Source organism: Pocillopora verrucosa, chromosome 10, assembly GCF_036669915.1.
Source record: "Pocillopora verrucosa isolate sample1 chromosome 10, ASM3666991v2, whole genome shotgun sequence".
NCBI lineage: Eukaryota > Metazoa > Cnidaria > Anthozoa > Scleractinia > Pocilloporidae > Pocillopora > Pocillopora verrucosa.
In genome coordinates, this window is record NC_089321.1 from 6,823,614 (window position 1) to 6,846,101 (window position 22,488).

Here is a 22,488-nt window from a genome sequence, read left to right on the forward strand (position 1 = left end):
TAAGTAACATTTTTAGCCATTACAAAATAACTCACTGATTGCGAGTTCTGCAGAGAAAAGATGTTACTCAACACGTTTGAATGTATTGTTAGGTAATTCAAGTGCATTGAGGAAGATCCCAGTGGGGTTCATTGTTAGCCGTAAAATGGCCAAAGACATTAGCCGTTAAAATTGACAAATTTTAACCATTAGTCGTGAAAAAGGCAACCGCAAAAAAATAAATTCTGGTGACAACAATGGAAAGATGTTCACCGCACGTGAATCGATCAAAATCTCAACCATTAGCCGTGAAAGCCGTCAACTTATTGACACCCTCATTAAGCAGCTATTTTGTCCAAACTTGAATTTCCAGAAGTTGAATGAGATCATTCTAGGATTCTGTTGCAAAAGCGAATTTTAGATGCAAGCTGGCCAGTTGTTTCCATACGCCGACGACGTCAAAGTGACTCTATTTTATTTGCTTTGTTTCTAGATATCCTAATTTCCTCCAATGTTCCTTCGTTTCTTAAGCTTTCCTAAGATTTGATTGGCATTTGTATTCAAAACTTCTAGTTATTACAAGATAACTCACTGGTTGCAGATAATGGAAGGAAAAGATGTGTTCCTCGCGTGTTGGAATACATTGTTAATTAATTCAGGTGGATTGAGCGGCTATTTTGTCTTAAGTGCCGTTTCTTTAAAGGTTGATTTAAATCACTCAAAAGTTACAGTCTGCTTAATTGCTTATGTGCCTTTGTGTCCGTTGTAACCTCTTTTTATAATAAATGTATTTGACTTTCACCCTATTTCGAGAATATTGTACTAGCCGTTCTTTATGACTGCTGATAGGAGGACATTTCATTTTCAGATTTCATTCAACCCTCATTTTTTGAAAACCACAAGACATTCGAAATTTTTTGTTGAAACAACATGTTAAAACTTATCTACAAATGAATTATTGCGCGATCTCAAAAATTGGAGGAATATCTTTAAAAGCAAAGATCTGTCGAATATCTTGACACCTTTTTTCTCTGCCACCCATGTTAGCCTGAGAACGAGTCAGAAACTTACAAAACCTTTTCGTAAAACAAGGCATTAGTCCACTGTTTGTAGATGAAAATATGACGCATGGACGTTTGGTCATTTTACAGTCCGTAAGTATGATGTTTGAATTTCCCATGAAGAAAATTAAATAGGATTAGTTTCCAAAATTTGAACTGAAGCATTTTGTTCGGGCACAAGACATTTCCAAGTGGCCCTGATTGTTAGCAACAAAGTTAAGGCTCGTTTCATGTGCATAGAACAATGTTAAGAACAGGTTTATTCTTCGGCAGTTTTGGGGTTAAAGTCGTACTTTTAGCCTAATTCTGATTGTGACCACATCGTGCAAGTAATTGACGGACGTTTTCTTGTTTAGGCTTCACATTTCAGTTGATGGACTGGACCGTCGTCATTAAATGACACATATTTAGTTACACTCCACCTCGAAATCCTTTTACATTACTATACATGTATATCGTTTTTAAAAATGAACTTGTTTAAGTGAATCTTGATGTTCTGGTTACGAACAATCAGAATCAAAATTTTTCTTTTTGTAAGGGGTAAAAACAACCCGCAGCCACAACTGATCCATTGCTGATCCTTCTATTATAGTTGTTGACTTCTTAATCTTTTTCACTTATCAAACTTGTGAGTGAACCTTAATACTTTGCAACTTGGTTGGCACTGGTGCATACAAGGCAGCATCTCAAGAGATTTTTAAGACCTTGGCGATAGTTTCCACTGAAAATAAAAGAGATGCAAGGGTTTATAGCACTGTTAAAATGAGCCAGACGGAAAGCAATAGCTGCGAAATATTGGAAGCCGCAAGATGCCGTCATAGTGCTGTCTGGAGCATAAAGGACAAGGAACCACCAGATTGTAGTGGGCAGCCAGCATACTATGAACGTTACCACGATGGCAATTGACATCTTCAGCACATTTTTCTGTCTGCGCGACTGTTGTTCTCTTCCGTTGGCCGATCCCTCGCCCGGAATATTCTGAGATTTTAGTTTAATAACAACGGTCATGTAAAGTATGGAAATCAAAACCATAGGAACATACCAGAATATTACAAGCATTGAAACTTCGTAGCTTCGGTAACTCAGTGACTCTCCAAATACTTCATTACGCTTGTACACACATACCAGCCCTTCCTGATACTCAACAAGTTCGTAGGTCAAAGCGTCTGGGATATTAGCAGCAACCGCAATGATCCAAGTGGCGAGAATAAAGAACCGACAATGCTTTGAACTGATCAGTGGAGAACGGAGAGGAAAAACTACAGCTCCAAATCGATCCACTGCTATAAGAACCAGACTTTGAATCGACAAGGAAGCAGAGACATCTATGAGGAAGTAATTTAGCTTACATAAAGCTTGTCCTACAGGACCACCTAAAATATAGTAGCCGAAGTTCATCTCTGTTACAATGTATGGAAAACACACAATCGGAAACAACAGATCTGACATGGCCATGTTTAAAATGAAAAAGTTGATTGGTTTTCGCATGGATTTCGTCCTGTAGACTATAATTCCAATGAAAATGTTTCCGATCAGTGCCAGAACGAAAATCAGGCAGTAATAAAAGGAAATACCGATTCTTTTAGCTTCATGGTTGAAGCAGCTCGATCTTTGACTTCCATTCATTGTTGCAGTCCTGTTTGCCAACATCATTGACACTGAAAAACCAGTGTCCGCAGCCGGTAGTTCTCCGAGAACTAATTTTGGCTGTTATCAATGCACTTTCATTGTTTAAAAGAAAGCTGATTATTAACATTTTTAGCAAAATTGGTCAATGTAGAATCGCCATGAATAAAAACAATTGATACTCAAAACTTCCCTTCTGTTCTCTCCCGGCTCTCTCTTTTTGTAATTGGTTTTACTCATTGTGTCAGTACATTCGGTTTTCTTGATGTGTTTAAGACTTTATGTATATTGCAGCCAATCATCCATCAGTCAAAGACTACACGCTATGCTGAGGACAGTTTGTTCTATATTTGAAAATCCCCAGCGAAGCAGAAGAGAACCAGTTGTTGTTCTTTATTGTCTTACCTTGGAAACAGAAAAATCGAATAAAACAGATCAGACGTAACCATGCTTACAATTAAAATGTTGATTAGCAATCTCAAATTTTTTGTCTTGTTGACAAATATTTCGACAAATACCAGCAAGAGAAAATTATGTTTCCGTGATATCTCTTGAAACCATACAATAAGAAAAAGTTTTCGCGATTCTTTCATCTTTAGGATTAACTGCGCAGCTTGAAATGAGCTGTGTTTCAGTCAACGCTGCAGTTAAGTTTCTATTATTCTTGTAACTGAGAGATCTGTTTTCTCTTCACCCAGCTGTTCTCTAACTCTGGAAATTTCGTTGAACTAAAATCAATATAAAAAATTGATCATACCTATTTGTTAAAATTGTTTATTCAAGCATCTTCACAGTTTTTTATTTCGTCTTTTAAAATCCTTTCAGATAAAGTGACGGTCGCTAAGTTATATTTACTCTTATGGTCTTCTTGGTGTTGTTAATCAGGTCTGACTTGTAGGATAATTGCTCTGTGACAATAATGCGTTTACAGTTTGTATCAAACGGCTGCTTTTCCTTTCAAAGGAAGCAAAAACGATTTGTCAAAATTTTTACGCATTTTGGAAATGCAAGAACCGAACGATTCTCATTCCCTTAGTCTTTCTTTTCAAACAAAAACTAATCGCGTCGTCTTTTTTAGCCTTTTAGACATAAACAGATAGGCCTGGCGCTGTCATCGTGCTCTAAAGCAAAACCATAACTATTCTCTGTAGCAAAAGCGAGCAATTAGACGCAAATAAAAGAAAGCTAAGCCAGCTGTTTTATATACGCTGGCATCCAAACGGGTTCTATTTTATCTGATTTGTTTCTAGATATTTTAATTTCCTCCAATATTCTTTCTTTAAATAGGCTTCCCTAAGATTTAATTCTGCACTTGTAAGTAACATTTTTAGCCATTACAAAAATAACTTACCGGTCGCGGATTTTGAAAAGAAAAGATGTTACCCAACATGTTTGAATGTATTGTTAGGTAATTCAGAGGTATTTAGGAGGGTCCTAGTGGGGTTAACCAAAACACCAAGCCAATATAGGATCTTTTCTTTCTTTATTCCCTTTCCTGTTCCTTGGGGCGTTATTATATGGAAGCACGCAGTCAACTGAAATCATTACGTGAAGAAATTACCTAAGTATTGTGATCATAGCTTTAAAAAAAATTCGATTTTGGAAACGAGCACGTGGCAATTAAAAGAACCAAAAGAAATATAAAAAACGAGCGATAAGTTTCGCTTTGAGCAACAACCAAGAGCTAAGTAACATAATCACAAAACAAGTTATGGCCTACCAACGTTCGCGGGTCGCGATTACTTTATCAAGGATTACGATCTAACTTGTCTTCTATTCAAAAACGATCTTGATCACACAGGGTCTCATTCTGACCTGAAACGCTAACTATAATTTTCTGTCTGAAAGGAACTAATCTCGGGGGCGTCAATCGAACCAGAAAATATTTCGCATCTTTTCTCGGAAGCGGTAACATTTAGCTTCAACGGAAAGAGTTACACAAAACGCTTTTCCATGAGCGAGAAGTTTCATATTTATCATCCTCCAATAAGAAATTTACTGTGTACATGAGTAAAGTCCAGTTCGGTCTGTGATAACAAGTGATTACAAAATCGGACGACAGCGAAGTGGGAGTCCGATTTAGTAATCACGAGTGTGATAAAAGACCGAATTGGACAACAGGAAGTCCTATTACCAATTGATCATAACCATTACAATCTCCTTAAAAAAAAAAACAAATTTATTTAGAAAAGGGCTTTCAAGATAAATTATTTTTTAAAAAGTCTTCCTTTTTAAGGAATTCCCCAGCTCTGTTAGAGTAAGTGGTTACTGCTATGGTCGTTGTTATCAGTTCTGCTGGTGGATTTAACTGAGTGGACTTACTATGATTGGCTGCTTTAACAGTCCGATTAAAGCCAACTGTACGATTACTCTATCCAATTACAACTCTACACAATAGTTAGTGAAAAACTAGCAGGTAATGCACCAATCACATTTTAGAAAATTGTAATGGTTGATTATAAATGGAAATAGGTAGTGTGAAGTCCACAATTTGATGCTTTTGCTAAGTTTTCACATTGTTGGGTCGATGTAGTATCTTGTTGTTGTCTTTATAATCCTACTTGCGTTCTATTTTTCCGTTTTACTTAATCTCCTCACAATGTTGCGTTTCCCCATTTTTAAGTCGTCATGAATTTAAAATGAGCGGTGGCAGATTTGTGAAGAGGACAGATTATCCAAACGTCAAATGGGAGTAAAGCAAAATCAGTGGAATCTGGCTTGAGGTAGATCACGAAATCAACGCCCACATCGCACGCACATAATGTTTTATATACATCACCATTTGCACTGATTCCAAAAAGGCACTCAAGCGTTAGGTGTAATCTAAGACAAATAAAGTTGACGATCAACTGTACTCTAGCCCCATTGTCTCTTTTTAAGGAAATCACTAAGACGATTAACTGACAAACTGAAAACATATCTCCTACTCGTCATTACTGAATGGGCGTTATCGTGATATCGGGTAATTTTAAAGGGTGGCCGAAGACCAGGAACATGTGTCGGGGGAATGATCTTGGCTAAAAACAGTATGATCTTATTTTTGGTGAGGCAATCAAAGGAGTCTGACTCAAAATGGCCATGAAGAGGCAATGTTACTCTGTTTTAACTCAAAATTTTTCGAAATCAAACTCAACTCAACTTAACCCAAAATCAACCCTCTGTTGTAATCAAACAAATGAACGTTGCCGAGACGAAACTGGTCGAAATACACTGTTTTGAAAATGCACGTGTGCTTTTCACCAAACAAAATAATGATTATTTTTAAGTACTAGTTCTTCAAAGCACTCCTAACACATGTATATGAAGTGGTCCTTAGTAGAAGGCTGATCCATAGTTACCTCAAACAGAAAATATTTCTTTTGCGGCGATTAAGACACGATTTCCGCCCCCTTTTTTTTCCAGTCCCAGGGAGGAAAGTGGATCTTGATGAAACGTTGGCTATCAAGCCTCGCTGCCGTGCCGGTCTTGTATTCTTGAACAAAAATCTCTCTGATTATCAGAATAGCTACAATCAGAGTCAAAATTAGTTGACACATCCATGGCTAACTTAACAAGGGTAAAAAGATATAAAATTTAAATAACATTGGGGGTGAAAGGGCCATTGTGTCAACAATTTTGTCGCTGATTCTACATGAGCAGCTTCTAAAAACATGATCATGCGTATTCCCTGTTAATACTGTAAACATGGACACTTGATTGGACTTAAAGATGTGTTTTGAACGTAACTGTTCATAAGATAAAAATAATAAAGCCAATTTTTCGTAAATCGCCTGCGTCAAAATATTTACGTTTTAAACAATTTGAATCTCTTTACGGACCATTCATCATTTATCGCAAGGGAGGGGGGAGTGGAGGATTTTGGGGATCACATTGTGTCAGTGGGCGCGGAAGGTGGGTCAGTCGTATCCAACAAAGTGTAAAGGGAGGGAAAATTGACTGGCAGTGAGAGGGGTCATAAGACTATCATAGAGCCTTATGGGGGGGATCAAGCGATAAATTCAAATACACATTACCCTAGGGCCTCTTCACACAAGTTCTGATTATTTTGAAGTCCGGGGTTGTATCACTGCAAAGAGTACTAAAGACAAAAACTTTATACAAATGTCTGGTTTGCTTCAAAACTCGACTGGGTTTGTCTTTCTTTCGACCAAAAATAAGCAAAATGGGGTGTGAAGATGACAAAAGAAATTACAAAGTCAATTGTGTCTGAATGGAGAGGATCATGATGTAAAAACAAGACAAACGAAATATGGTTATTTGAGTTTAAGTATCAATTCAGGTTAGCTTTTGGGTCGTGTTTACATGCAGTAATAAAACAAATCATTTCAACCCTTCTATTCCAGTCGGGTCAACCCCGGTAAGGCTTCACTCCTTTCTTCATGTAAACGCGTACAATCATTTGACGACAGTAAAGTTAGTTTTTGTGGTCATTCATCCTGAGTGGGTAAGTAAGTGTAAGGAGGCTTCTGGTCTGATAAGCAGCCGCTGTTTGGTCTTCTCAAGCAACGCGCCTTTGGCAGAGAGGGCTGGGAAGGAGGGAAATACTACCAAGCGAATTAATGTGAACTGATAACAAGTTCGGTCTAACGATGGGTTAGGAGAGGGGTAAGTGTGTTGTTGCTTAGATACAGACATCGATCCAGAAATTCCTGGATTGTGAAATTTGCAGTTACATGCAGTAAGGAGACTAACAAGTAGAATTATACAATAGATAAAATCCAACTTTAATCATTGACGTCTTGGCAAAAAAAACACAATTCTTTTAAATGCTAACTGTTCTGTATGATATACAACCAGAATACAAACTCAATGGGAATAAAGATCTCCATTAAATTGAACATTTCAATTATTAATTTCAACTCACAACATCAAAGAAAAATTACAAGGATCAGATTTTCTCTGTTGCATATTTTGTTCATAATTGTATCTCTCAGGAGAGAATAAAAATTTATTAAATGCAAAAATATATAAACTTTTTTTAAATAAAGTTGTTACACTGGCATTCAGTAATTATGTTTTCTTTTGATAATACCAAACTTTAAACTTCAATATACCAGAGATAATAATTCTTAAACTAAACTTTTTCTGTAGTATGTACAATAGACAATTAACATAGCTTCTTTCAATCTCCATTTCAATCCACAACATTAAGGAGAAACCACAATAACATTTCTATTCTGTCGGAAATTTTGTTTACTTGTTGGCTCTTGATTTTTAGCCAAGGCAGCTTCCATTCTTCTTAGCTCAATAACCTGGAAAAGAAATTTCTTTTCTGAGCAAAATGACATCATCCATATTCTCATAGTTTTCAGCAGAGTTTAACTGGAAACTATAAACATTTTTACTCGCTTACTTTGGATGGCAAAAAGACACTTCTGCTTATGGAACTCCATCGATGGACTTGAAAATTAATGCACAAGAAAAAAAGTCATGGGGCTTAACTGGTCTGAAACTGCACTTTGTACACAGGCAAGTGTAATTTCCCAGGGTATTCTACCCACAACCTCATTGGTCTGATTTCAGCCTTCCCTTGGGTATTTGGAAGCTGTGTTTCTATTTTAGTTGATTCAATTGACATGGCTTGTTCAAGATACTTTCCTTTATCTATTTTATGCATGCAGACATCCAATATCTCAAGTTGATTTTCCAATCCTGTGGGTAAACATCTAACATTACGACAAACAAAAGGTGCTTCCCTTTTCTTATTCTAGGTAGGTGTGACTTTTCTGGGTGTGCACACTCTCTTCTAGCTTGTGATGGAGTTGTTTTTTTTGGAAGGGGAAGGGAGGTGGGGGGGGGGGGGGGGGCTGAGGTTTCAGTGTATGTCCTCTTCAAGATTAGCTAGGTGTCCTGCACAGTCATATGGTAAGAACTTAAGAAAATGAAGGAAATTTTAATTAGGAAGACAAGAAACACCAGATCTCATTCCCCAATCTGGGAGTATTTCTGATCTTAAAGTTTTAACATGACAAAGGTTATTAGTTAAAATTCACAGGAAGAAGGCCCAAGGATTAACAAGTATATTTACAACAATCAACTCACTTCACGATATTTGGATATTACAATGTCCTTGATCTGTAGAGGGTTCAGTGGTCCTTGGACACTGCTTTCACGGCGAATGAACACCTGTAAGTTAAAAAATCAACAGAGTTGGCAAGTGTAAAATTTGATGTAGAATGTATGATTGTCACTGTCCTTCTTTCTGCTTTTTCATCACAAGTAATCTTGTTACTAGGAAGATCACCTCTTGGGGCAACCTCAACCAACTTTAGCCTTTTTCACTTCCTGGGACCAGTCCATAATATTATTATTGCCTGAGGAGGGGGGGGGGGGAAGAAGAGGAAGTTGGGGTCAGAGGAGGATGTTGTTCAAGGACAGGAAGGCTAATTTATGTAAATGTAAAAGAAAAAAAAAACTAAGGCCTGTCTTTATTTTGTGGAACATTTCAGAATTATTATGTATTATTTATGGCAATGTCTTGACATCCAAAATCACATCATCATCATAAATAGTCATGGCAGTTTTTAAAGCACCCATTTAAGGGAAAATTTTAGGGAAATATGAACAACTCCATTTATTTCCATCCTGGTGCATCCAACATGTAAACTTAGGCTCATGGCAGATGCAATTGGTCATTTCCACTTAGTCTTTGATGAAAACATGCCAAAATACAGTTAATTCAATTTTGAGCACTTGTGATGATATTGAAAACAGTAACAATGCCACTTGTCTCCTATTTTTACCTGGTTTTTTCTTGTCTCGTACAATTCACCTTTAACACCAGCCTTAACAGAGATCTCTATCACAAAGACATCTGCTACGTAGATATACCGTCCCTCTCGTCTTTCTCGTGGTGTTGGCTGATAAATTACAGGAACAAATTTTACCCTAGGCAAAGATTTAAGGAAAGTTTCAAATTATCCATCATCAGTACCTAGTATATACATTATAAAACATTCATAAAATATTTTAAATTGCTTTAAGTAATTAGTTTTTCCAAGGGTGCATCTTAAAAAATCAAGGTACCTCTTAAATATTTTACATTTCTCACTAGCATGTACACAGTCCTATGCACCATGTCCATCCAAACCATCCTTGAATTGTTCTTAACCTTCATGAAACTGTTGATGTTTTTTTAAGATTCCCATATTATATTAATCACTCGATCTCTCCATGAGTAATAGAGATATAGAGATCTTCCTGTGATGTATAGGTGCAACTCACTGAAAATGACCACCCTATTTCATCAAGATTAATCTTTTAAAGAATATGATAAGTAAAACATGTTTATCATTTATTTATGAAATAGTGCAAAAATCATTCAAAGCTTGGCTTTCCTATAACTGATATCATGTATGTTGAACATTTTCCAAACCATTGCAAAGTGTTTTGAATAATTTGTACCAAGGATATACAAAGAAGGGTCAGCCCAGCATCAAATGTGATTTTGGTGAGAATAATAAATAAATATAATTATAATAAAAAGAAGTCAAATGTTCTGCCCATGTATGTTGGGATTAAGTTCACATGCAAACTTTAAGAACATCAAAACATGTATTCCTATTCGTGATATTTCCCTGACTTAATTTATTCAAAGATAATTAATCATATATATTCATTCTTAATCTTGAATTATTACAGCTGAGAAAACAAATGGTGGATAGTACTAATGTCAACCTTTCACTTTTGTCACATGTAAACATTTATATTATTTATTTGTCTGGTTCTAATAAATAGTTACTTGTATAAAGAGTGATCCACATAGGGAATAAACTTCTCAAATTCTTGGCTGACAGTATTCCTGATGTTAGTTTGCATTCTTGGTGAGCAATAAACACCACGAACAGCACCTGATAAAGATGGAAACCACAGGTGTTCACAAATAAAATAATGTTCATCGAATGGGAGGGATTGAACTTGGCAGAGCAAATACCAGGTTTCAAAGCCAGCTTTCTGGATGAGCCTCCTGATCCTATCAGAAAATTTCTGCCATAACATACCAGTATAGATGACAATCATATATAACTATCAAAAAACCCAGTTTAAACAGCATCTGATATAATATACATGTTGTATATAAAAGTACATTCTTTTAATTGAATACATGTAACTGCAGCCACTTCATATAGACACTTTCCCACATGCTTTCCTTTCAATTACTGTTTTCCTTCTTCCTTAAGTGACATGTGTCTCTTACCATTGTCAAGGACTCCTGCAATGAGCACACCTCCATCTGTATTCAAAAAAGCACTGCCGTACTTTTGTATATGCTGTAAGTTAAGAAAGGAAACCAAAAAATCATCAAAACAAACAGGAAGAGGGAAAGGAAAAGAGAGATTCAGAAAGACAATTTTGGCAGCTGAAATGCACTCAGACCCCATTTAAAATTTATATGTTTACTTAATTATTTGTTTTTAATTTTACCTCTGGTAGAATTGTAATGGGGTAGCTTCCTCCTCCAGTTTTAAACTCATGATGATGGCTCTCTGTCACATTGATGGTGCTGTCTAAAACATAGTAAGAGTGGTTCCTGCAGGATTCAAAGTGAAATACATAGGATCCAGTCATATAAATTATTGTTAATAAAAATATCAACTTCATGGGCATTCTGAATATCAAGTTTTTATGTTCAGTTACCCATGTTCTATAAAGTAACATGAAAGGTTTGGCACTTCTTCAAACTCTATGTATGTGTAGCTCCAGCCTTATGAACAGGTTACTAAATACCTGTTTACACTGCTGAGAGGATACAAACACTGAAAGAGCTTCTAGTGTCTACTGCACACAAACATCCAGAGTCAAGTGCAAACCATTGCATGTAAGGTATTGTGTCTACCACTATTACATTGAAGTCATCAACTGATAGTTAACTATCAAGTTAATCCCAGTTTCCAGAACATGATTCAACTGGGAATATTGGTTTTCCCTCAGACAAGAAAACTTCTCCTCCCCCCCCATCACTTAATGTAAGAGAGAAAATTGACACCAAGCACTAGCTATGACTTGATCCAGAGTCAGTTTGGTGAAACAGGCTAAATGAAGATGGTTTATCTTAATGGGAAACCATTTTCTGGCCAACTAAATTAAGGTACAGTGTTACATGAAAGAGAAGGGATTTCCTAAGTTGCAGTATTAATACTCAAGCTAGGCCATCAGAATAAAAGTATAAAATTGTGCTCATTTGATCACTCCCTTTCTCAGTGTATCATGCTAGAGCTGGCTGAAAGAAACAAGAATTTAAGCTCTACGAGAGTGATCACAAATCACAAACATCTAGAAGACCTACCGCCATTCAAGAGAAGACTTTGCAGCACTAAATGGTTGACTGGGGGTCATTATGTACCTCGAAGACCGCAATGGGCCAGCAGGTGTTGTAAAAAGGAATGACTTCACATCATGTCTGTAGGTGCGTGTTGTAAGTGCCTTAAAGGCAACAGTTATTTTTTGTTTTACACTATCCCCAGCTTTCTTGATCAGTGATACAATATTTCTGGGTCTCTTTGTGTCCCTTCCTCTTTCTGCATCAATCTGTTCTTGATCACTGGGATCTCGTTTTCGTTTAAAGAAATTCATCCTGCATATGACACAACAGAATACATTGCATGTTAGTATTACTTTGTAAAAAATTTAGGCAGATCACATTTTGAATACTTAAAGCAAAACTACCTTTAGTCAGCTGTTTAAGTTCCAAAATTCTTACCCCTTACATGCTTTAATTTTCACTTTTATTAAGCAGTCACCTCTATAAAGCACTCTCAATCACCCTTAACATGCTGCTTGTATTGTTTCCACCTACATTGAATGATCACTTAGAGCAGAACTCAAATAAAACTAAAACAAGTTCTCAAGTATATTTCATCCATGTTCATCTCCCAAAATCAAAGCTAATGGTATTTTTAAGCAAGTTATTGTACATTGAGTGGTCAATTATGGTATAAATTGCTTTTTTTGTTGTATTGCCCTTTATAATACCTCTTTACTGTGGAACCTGCATTAAGTAGTCAATCTGTATTTAGTGGTCACTTTGTCATTCCCCATGGGTGACCCCCTGTTACAGGTGCAAATGTCCTTCAATTTGAATTAAGAAAAAAATCAAGGGTCTTTTCTGGTAAGTTGGCTGACTAACTGATGTTTGTAATTATAACTCTCAATTTATCCTTCATTCTTGTGCACATTGATTCTGGGATTTTGAGATTCTTGAAGGTGTAATTATATTTATGAGTTATCTCAGGTTATTAAGCTGGTAAGCCGACAAAACCTGCTGTTCATAGCTTCAATTAATGGAGAATAACTGGATGGGATTACGGGCATGCTAAAAGAAACGTGTGTGTCAAAATAATGCTGCATAAATATCTTAAACATTGTATAATCATTGTAATAAGTTTTGATTCAGAGCTGTCTTCGGTAAGAAAACTATTTCAATGGTTCTGAGGCCTCTTAATCGATTTTTTACTTCTTTACTTCTCTCCAGTCAGCTTCCCAGCTGACTGGAGAGAAAGAGGCGGTACTTTGTTTGCCATGTAACTGTTTTGTTCCCTTCCCCTCGCCATCCACTCAACACAAACTCAAGACCTTCCACAACTTGATACCAATAAATAAACGTTTGCAAAAATTTCATTAGTCTCTAAATGTGAAATGGTCATAAAATATCTACATCGTATATTTACGAGTCACATCTACTTATTTCTCCTTAGTTATTGATTTAAAAGATTTGCATCACAAAAAGAAAGCTGGATTCCAGAACTAATCTCAGACTAAAGTGATTAGAAATTGGGTTCTAAAAGATAAGGAAAAGTTCTGTGCATGAATGAGATCGATTGACCTGTTTTCGTTTGTACATGTGCGAGCGCGCAAATTCAACGACGGAGACCAAAAACGCCATTTTGTCATTCAAAAGCCAGACAGGAACAAGATCTCGAGAGGTCCTCAAAAGAAAGACAAGAAATATTCAAACTTACTTTGGGTATGCAAAAGTAAGTTATCCTTGGACACAGAACTCGGACTCTTCGCGTGTTGATCAACAAATTTTAAAACTCCCACTCCAGCATCATGTCAAAGAGTTCTACGATGACACTGAGTCGAGGTCTTACCCAGGTCTCTGCGCATGCAGAACATACTGCCGCACCCCACAGGCCTTTGCTCGAATATGTAACGAACCGACGGCTCAATTTTGTTTTATTCTGTAGAACCGCGGCTGTTTTTGTATAGAAAATTCTTAAAGCTGATAAAATTCGAGAAGATCTCCGTTGTTAGCATGACAGCATGGTTCAGGAGACCTTATTTTGACTGAAAACAAGGTCCGTCTGTTATAACAGCGGAAGTGGTCCAGTAGCCACAACGATACCGACTGGGCAAGTTTACTCTTGTATTCCATTTATTAAGTGGATTATCTTTCATCAGTTCGACTAAAAAAGCTTCATAAAAGCTTGAAATTGATGTTTTAATCCGAAACTCGCGAGATACTGCAAAACCTGTTTAAATATCCGACACCAAGCCCAAACAATTGTAGTTATAACCTTATGTAAACTCAGAATTATTAGAATTTATGTGAAAAGTTATGACAAGGTACCGTTAATGATTGGAAAGTGATGCACTATAATTGCAATACTCTTAAACCGAGCTTTTGTTGTGATATTTGTAATACTCAAGATCGACTCTACATTGACATCGCCATTCACATTTCAAAATTTCGACTGATCCGATACGATTCGGGTTTGCATGGAGAGTTTGCGAGAGCCACGATAATTCAAGGTAGTATTCGCTACCTCTGGATCTGATTTATTTTACCATATTGACTAAATTTTGGATATAAAGTTGTAACTAGTTAGTTCATAAATAAACATAGCGTTAATTGAAAACTTATGAGGAGATAAATGTTGAAATTTTCTCACTTTTCTAGGACCCCGGAAGGATTATGTAAATATTTGCAATGGAGGCCACTATAAGCGATAACCCGTTGACAGACGAATGTCAGACAGCTAATAATGAAGGTAACTGTTCGTAAATTGAAACGCTTCTTGCCTCAGGCAATCGGTAGTTATTAACGTTCTAACGAATGTATTTACAAACGCTTGATTCCTTCATGAATTTGATCGAGTGCATTTCATTTTGCGAATTACATGGCAGACGATCAGGAAGAAATCAAGATCACTGATACTAGTCACGGTCACAAAAAGAAGAAAAAGAACAAGAAGAAAAAACGTAAGTCTGCAGTTGTTGCTACAGATGTCGTGATGGATGAGAGCTGTGGTGAAAATTTCCCAAGTAGTTCAGGAAAAGATCAGCCTCCAAATCCTACTGATCATCTATCAGCAACGACTGAGGTCGAAACAACAAGGCCACGTACAGATTCTTCCATACAGTTAGCCAGTTTACTTTCATCAGCAGTCAAGGATGGGGAAAGCGACTCTAATCAGGAAGGCAGCTCTACTAACAAGAAAAAAAAGAAAAAGAAAAAGAAGAAGAAAACTGAGAGGAATGCTTCCGCTCAATACCTTGCAGATGATGACCCGGTTAATTTACAAGAGCCAGTTCACGATATACGTGATAGGCATGAAGATTTAGAGTATGCAAAGGAGGAAGATACAGCTCTAGAGGTCGTCTCACATCAACACTTATTGACAACTATGGGTGATCATCAGTTAGCCAGTGCACTTTCATCAGCAGTCAAGGATGGGGAAGGCGACTCTTATCAGGAAGGCAGCTCTACTAACAAGAAAAAAAAGAAAAAGAAAAAGAAGAAGAAAACTGAGAGGAATGATTCTGCTCAATACCTTGCAGATGATGACCCGGTTAATTTACAAGAGCCAGTTCACGATATACGTGATAGGTATGAAGATTTAGAGCATGCAAAGGAGGAAGAAACAGCTCTAGAGGTCGTCTCACATCAATACTTACTGACAACTATGGGTGATCAACATGCAACTAATTATCAGAATCCAAACGCAGAGGATGCAAGCTTTGTTCAAGTTAATTCTTTTGTGACGAATCAGAAGAAAAAGGAAACGGGAAAAGAAAATGAGGAGGCGAACCCGCCGCCAGGTAGTAAAAATGGAGTTGACCTAGCTATAAGTACAACTGCAACAACTTCGGGTGAAATGACTGCTGTAAAAGACCATATGAATGCATTTCCATTACGCAGATCTACCGAACCAGCTTCATTAACGGACACAGCCAGGCCAATTCAGGAGACTGATGAAGGAAGTACAACCACTAGACAAGCAAATCGCGAAGAGTAAGTAACTTCAGTCTTTACCTTCTTGTTTATAACACAAATTAAGGTAGCTAAGTACTTTTTCTTTTACTTTGATCTGTCACTAGCATTAGTCTATGTGTGCAGCGATGGCACTCGGAAGTATTGTTCTTTAGCTTGTCTTGCTTTCATTTCTATTCCTTTTGGAAGCCAGTTCTTTAGCGGATGTTAATTTTTTGTTTAATATCTGTTCAGACAATGATATAGCCATCAACAAAAAGGGGCTTCATAAATGTGATAAATGATGTCAATGTGTATGTAGGTTGGGTTAGAGAACATAAGGAGGCCAACCTAAGATATGGAAACTGTCAACCTAATAGTTGTTATATGAAATTTGTGTATGAAGCGCCCATGATTTGTTTTGTTTTGTTTTTTTTTTTCAATTCATCAGGTTTTCAATTAGGGGAAAATGGCAACCACATTCAATTAATAAGATCAAACAGTGTGTAATATTTTGATGTGCAGATGGATGCCAGGTGAAAAAAATTGGAGGGATCCTCTCTTGTATACAAAGGGGTGGGCGACGGTCACAAAGAAGGAGAGGATTGGGGCTGGGGTCTTTTCACCTTTCCTTGCCCCCTTCCCCAATCTTCGACTCTGACTCCAAATTAAACATGGCCGGTTGATAAACGATCGCAAGGTTCGGAACGTTAACTCTCCCTGATAAGATGCCCGCAATGCAGGCTACTCTTGATGCTATTCATCATTGTGATTTCATTATTGTTTTTCTTGGGCACCTCCCTTCGAGCCCTCAAACAAAGTGAAACACTAATGTTATGTTGATTTGTTTGGATATGTTAGGAGGAACATCATGTGCATTTTCAAACTTGTCTACGGAGTTGGTCTGAGAGCGCTTCGCATGTTGTTCATGGATATCAATCCCTCGTGGACCAATAAACCATCAGATGCTGCCGGAATCGATAGAGGGAAGATGAAACTCACCAAAGAGGAAGAAGATAGCTTCAATAAAGGAGACATTAATGAATGGGACTTTTCATTAATGACAAAAGTACTTCTCAACTCCAGGAGCTGTGTATTGGAAATAAACAAAAGACCTGACTTCACCCGTGCTTTGCAGGAATTGAGAATTGCCCGAAACAGGTTGCTCGGACATCCTTCTTCAGAGTCAATGTCTGATGACGATTTCAAAATTTTATGGCCTCATTTATCAAGTAACTTTGTCGTCCTTGGTGCTAATGAAAGTGATATTGCAGACATAATTCACCAGTCAGGTATCCACATGCATCATGCTGCTACAGTACTGTTTATGAACACAATAGCTACTTTCCCCAACTTTCTTTTAGTTTCAGTAATACTAATTTTTTTCCTGGGAGATAGACTGGATACGTAAACGATTAAACAGAGAGTAAGAGATGTTCTCATTTCGCTCTCAATGGTCTAACAAATGATGTAACTGCCTAATTATGCTTTAAAAAATCAATTCACAGACCCCTGCGCCAACGGTGTCTATCGTTTGGAATATCAGCTTTTCTGCTCATCGACAAAGCGATTCTAATCAGGGATCATGTTTTAGCAAACAAAATATCTCAGACTTGTTTTCAATATGCTGGGTTCTACTTCACCAAAGGCACAACAATAACACTAACATGTACTCTTTACAGATGAGGTTCTTTACTCTGGAGAGTACTACAAGCAGCGGTTCTTGGCAGAGCGCGCCTGGTTCGTTCATTACGAGAAGAAGCTGGATACAATAAACGCCAATCTTGGAAAGGTGGACGAAAAACTGGATATAATCATTGAAAACCAAGCACCTAGCAGTCCGGCTCAAACTCCTGTCAGTCCCAAGGATCTAGGTGGTCCCAATTGGGATGAATGGCTGAAATTCTGTGCTATGGTCGGAGATTTCGAATCTCACCAAAACCAATACATTCTTGTGACGGACTCTCTTCCTTCTGAAGATCTGGAGCACTTTTCAATTTTGAGAGGTGTTACTTGGAAGATGGTGTTGGACTTTGATCCCATGTCTGAAGAGAAAGGATTCTATCATGAATTTACGTCAAAGGAAGGGCAGAGCAACTTGGTCACCATGATAACTCCTGCAGAGCTGAGGAAAAGCACCATGGGAGGTCTGCTTCGTCAACTTGATCCTCAGAAAACGCAGTGGCTTTTCGTCAATGGGAGGCAAAGTGACACAGAGGGAAGTGCGCAGTCGTTTCCGGATTGGGAGGCTACTTCGGTTAAACACATCAGTAGGCTGTTTGGATGTTATTCTGATCCTGACAAGTTTGACAAACAAAAGCCTATCGTGTGCGTTATCCTTCCATTTCGCCAGAAGAGTCTATCCTTCTTGGAGGTAACGTTGAGTCGTCTCATCGAAAACTTTGACGAGTTCAAGTTACAATTTGTGTCGTTTAAGCACAAGTTCTGCCACCGGATCTCACGAAAGTTTGAGGTGCGAAATTTTGACTTAAGCCCAGAACTTGTTAATCTGGGACTGTCAGAAATGCTTGGCGCTACAGCAACACAAGAGTATCGCATGCCCTCTTCGCAAGCTGGCATTCCTGCAAGACTAAGCCAGAATGAGTTCCTGTACCTCAAAGAACACCTTCAAATCCTTTATGGTGGCTGTGAAGATCTCCCAGAATTCTCACATGATGAAGCAGAAGCGGAAAATTTTTTCGAAGAACACAGAAAGTCCTTCATTTCAGGAAATCCTATCTCACTCGTAAGTCTTTACGACAACCACGACGCACGAAGAGAAATTGAGATGGATATTCGAAGCCATGTTCAACGTCTCCTCGACCAGGGTTTGACACGATCCGTGATTGTAGAAATTAGACACTCACCTGGAACAGGTGGTTCCACTATAGCTCGTCGTGTTGTGTGGGACCTTCACAAAGCCTACCCCTGTGCAATCCTGGAAATAACCAGTTCTCGTTATTATTTCGATGACGACAACACACTATCCACCAAATTTGCTGACCGAATTTCAGCACTAGAGGAACTTTGCTATACATCACCTTTGATCCTAATCGACGGAAAACACTCTGGATCGATCGAAGCTCTCTCAAACAAACTCGTACGAATGCTCTGCAACAAAGGTAAACGAGCCTTGCTATTACGCTGCAAACATGGTTCAAAGTCAACCAAGAGGGTAGCCCAGGAGTCTTCTCATGTTCACCATGCATTTGATGTGAACGTTAAGCTTGAGGATTCGCTTGCTGATCTAAACGAGTTTCAATCCAAGTACAAAGAATACATCGCTCAGTCATTAAGTGAGAGTCAAGAGCAGAAGCTGTGTCGTGTCTTTCATTTCCCTCTACTTGCCATGATGGAAGAGTTTCAACCCAAGCTAAAACGGATAATTGAAGACACTCTCGACGAAATGGGAGGCATCCAACAGGAAATGGCTATGGTCGTGGCTTTCTTGCAGAAATACGCAAATCATGTAACACCAGCCTTTCTCCTGTATGAAGCATTCAAAGGGTACATCCGCGTCACCGGTGATAAGCCAATCACCTATAAAGACATCAGACATCTGTTTACAGAGCACTTGCTCAATTTAATGGTGCCTACAGACCCTCCCAGGCTCAAAGGAAGATTGAGTATACCAGAGAAAGCGCCACTCGAAAGTTACACTCTTCAACATCCGCTGGTTGCGGATTTGGTTCTGAAAAAGGTTTTACAGGTCCAGGAGTGTGATCTCTTCGGAATAGTGAACAAGTTCCTTCAGCTACCTATTTACCAACACGAATGCTTCCTGCCCCTCTTTGAAGAACTGTTTCTCCACAACAAATATGGGCGAAAGATCAAGTTTTCAGTATTGTTTGAAGAACTCAAATGTATGGATTCAGAGCATGCGGCAAGAATCTTCTGTGAGGCTGCTATAAAGACAAATGATGCCGCTGTATATGCAAACGCGGCAAGATTTCTCGCTAAGAAGGAACCACCATCGTTTGCGAAAGCAAAGGAGCTCATTGAGAGTGCTTTCAAAGCCAACAATTCAAGAGTACGACTTCGTAGCTTGTATCACACCAAAGGAGTCGTTCTCTTTCATGAAATGAAGTGTGAGATTAAATCTGGCCGGGTAATAGATCTTAAGAAGCTTGAACGCTTAGCCAGAGAGGTACTCCAGGCCCACCACGAAGCACGAAACTTTCCACCAACCTATCCCCATCCTCTAATTGGAGAGGTTGAAGTTTGGCTGGCATGCATCCAATGGATCATGAAAAATCTTTGCAATCGCGACTCCAATAAAACCTTGAAGTTTCTTACCAACAAATCACCACCTTTCTTTCGGACCTGTGTCAGTGACTCATTCAATTTGCTGGACATAGTGGATGGAATCTGCCAGAGTGTCCCTAATCTTACAGATGCCGAAGAAACTCAGAGACTTTGTAACAGCGCTCGATTGTCTTTAATTTCTAACTTCAAAAGAGGACTTTCAGTATCTGGGCGACAGCGGAATGCAGATGATTTAATTGGAGCTTGTCAAGCATTATGTAGTACTCCTAACTTCCCGAGATCTTCACAAGTAGAGCTCAAGAAGCTTCAGGCCCACTTCATTCTGAGTGGCGATGATCCAATTGACACATTAAGCCACGAAATCCTCGAGTATTTGTTGAAACTTCTGGAAGATCTAGTGCTGGTGGAGAACGACTATAGGCTCGCGTACCACCTGATGAAAGTTTGTGTCTTGGTGACTGGGAAAAGATGTTACAGTCTTGAACAAGGTCTTACTGTTAGCGAGAAATGGCGCGATGCTTCTCCGCACGACTGCCTCCCTTATTTTTACCAGATGACTATTTACTTCTTAGAGATACTCGATGGTAACTCACTTGAATTTACTCCAAAGTACACCAAAGCATTAAGGATGTGCCAAGAGAAGTCCCAGAATCATTTTCGAAGTACTCAGTCGACTTTGTTTGTTGGCAAAGGAGGACAAGGAATGTCCCGTCTTATCACTCGCAATGGCCTTCTGCGAGGAGAAACTGATTACGTTACAGATGACTCTGATAAAGTTACAAAATTTTGGCGGGTAGACAGTCGCAAAAAATTGTTGGAATGCAAGGGAAGGATACGGGTCTCAGAACAGTCATCCGGTCGCCGGAAGAGCCATCCTTATATTGAATTGGTGCAAGGAAATCTTCAGCTCTACGTCGGGAAAAACGCAGAAATCGGCAAAGTAGAAAGAGACTTCAACTCGGGGACGTTGGTGTACTTTGTAGTTAGCTTCAATCTCCATGGCCCTGTTGCTAACGGGATAACTTTCGAATCACAAGAACCAACGCGTGGTTGAGAGAAATGCGGAAATAGCATACTGATGGACGCATTTTGGATTTAGAACTGAAAAAAGACATGCAACTCTTTAGTACTTTAAGGACCCCACGGTTTGGCTAGGGTCTCATTGATTTTTGATCTTTCGATTTGAATCAGAGACAGCAATTGAACATTGCACGTTGACGTTCTAGTTATACATTAATGCTAAGGCGTCCTATGGCTGTTATTAATTGAAGTTTTCCAGCTTTATACGTTGAGAAAAATACTTCTTTGTAAATATTTTTGCTATTCTATGGTACTCCCGCACAACAACGAAACTAGATCGATAAACCAGGACCAGATGGAGTAATTTAGGGACCTTAAACACGAAAAACATCATTTATATGTCATTCTCCTAGTGGACATTTATTGTAGTTTCCAAGCTTCACAGTGTTCGCAAACACTGCGTATCCCTGGACTAATATGTATATGTATGTATGTATATATATATATATATATATATATATATATATATATATATATATATATATAGGTACTTATTTTTTTAAATAATTTTATCAATGGGAATTTCTGTATTATATCAAAAATTGTGCTCTGATATAAGAGTGCACACGGAAATTGGATTTTTGTATTAGATCTGAAAAGTAGCGAACGCTTTATAATTTTTGAGAGTGGACGCTTTTTTTTCATCTTGGAAGGCATGTTTTTACAGTAGCACTGTTCTCTTCAATTTGAAATACCCTCCTTTTTACAATGGCACTCTCTAGTTATTTCCTTTAGGATTAAAACCAGTCAGAATTTCTATGGCTTCATTAAAGCATTTTAAATTCACCTCCGTGCCCAGCTTAAAGTGTGTACTTCATCAGAAAAATAGGCTCATCCCGAATTTGGCTGCTATCCTTAAAACGAAAGTTATAACGGTGACAAATTTACAATGAACCTACGGTTGTGAGGAAATAGACAAACGGTTTCAAATTGAAACTATCAATTACTATCAATTACCTACTAAGGATTTGATTGGTGTTTTGGAATTTTAATTCATTTCCGTTGGTACTTGTTCAACCTGAAACAATTTGTATTTACTACAGTTCTTTTATTGTCTCAGTGTTATCTAGTTGTCTGTCCGAATTAGAGGGAAAATATCTTCGTGCGGACGAATGTAGTGACAGGGAACGAAAAAATAATTATTAAGGCAGCTGTTTCACTGCTTTGGAATAGAAGTAGATCGAAATTTTATTTTCTTCAGTAGAGGCAAAATAAACCAACTTCCTTACATGTTTGGTGATGTTGTTGTTTTTGAAAATCCCACGTGATCACACACTTGCCATT

The 22,488-nt window shown here is 38.1% G+C and overlaps 3 protein-coding genes across 3 annotated transcripts; 1 reads left to right on the forward strand and 2 right to left on the reverse strand.

Moving 5' to 3' along the window:
* Positions 1-1,679: 1,679 nt before the first annotated feature.
* Positions 1,680-2,690, reverse strand: LOC131768723 (allatostatin-A receptor-like). The gene has a single exon (XM_059084453.2). It carries the CDS (start codon positions 2,688-2,690, stop codon positions 1,680-1,682), a length of 1,011 nt encoding a protein of 336 aa, XP_058940436.2.
* A 4,727-nt stretch (positions 2,691-7,417) lies between these two features.
* Positions 7,418-13,724, reverse strand: LOC131768722 (schlafen-like protein 1). The gene is made up of 8 exons (XM_066173620.1): positions 13,625-13,724; positions 11,953-12,240; positions 11,091-11,196; positions 10,864-10,936; positions 10,408-10,516; positions 9,410-9,554; positions 8,709-8,792; positions 7,418-7,918 (listed from the first exon to the last, which is right to left on the reverse strand). Exons 2-8 carry the CDS (start codon positions 12,237-12,239, stop codon positions 7,814-7,816), a joined length of 909 nt encoding a protein of 302 aa, XP_066029717.1. The 5' UTR covers position 12,240; positions 13,625-13,724; the 3' UTR covers positions 7,418-7,813.
* A 74-nt stretch (positions 13,725-13,798) lies between these two features.
* Positions 13,799-22,404, forward strand: LOC131768711 (uncharacterized). The gene is made up of 5 exons (XM_066173402.1): positions 13,799-14,017; positions 14,566-14,656; positions 14,793-15,900; positions 16,720-17,150; positions 17,541-22,404. The coding sequence occupies exons 2-5, from the start codon at positions 14,596-14,598 to the stop codon at positions 21,176-21,178; spliced, it is 5,238 nt and encodes a 1,745-aa protein (XP_066029499.1). The 5' UTR covers positions 13,799-14,017; positions 14,566-14,595; the 3' UTR covers positions 21,179-22,404.
* Positions 22,405-22,488: the final 84 nt, after the last annotated feature.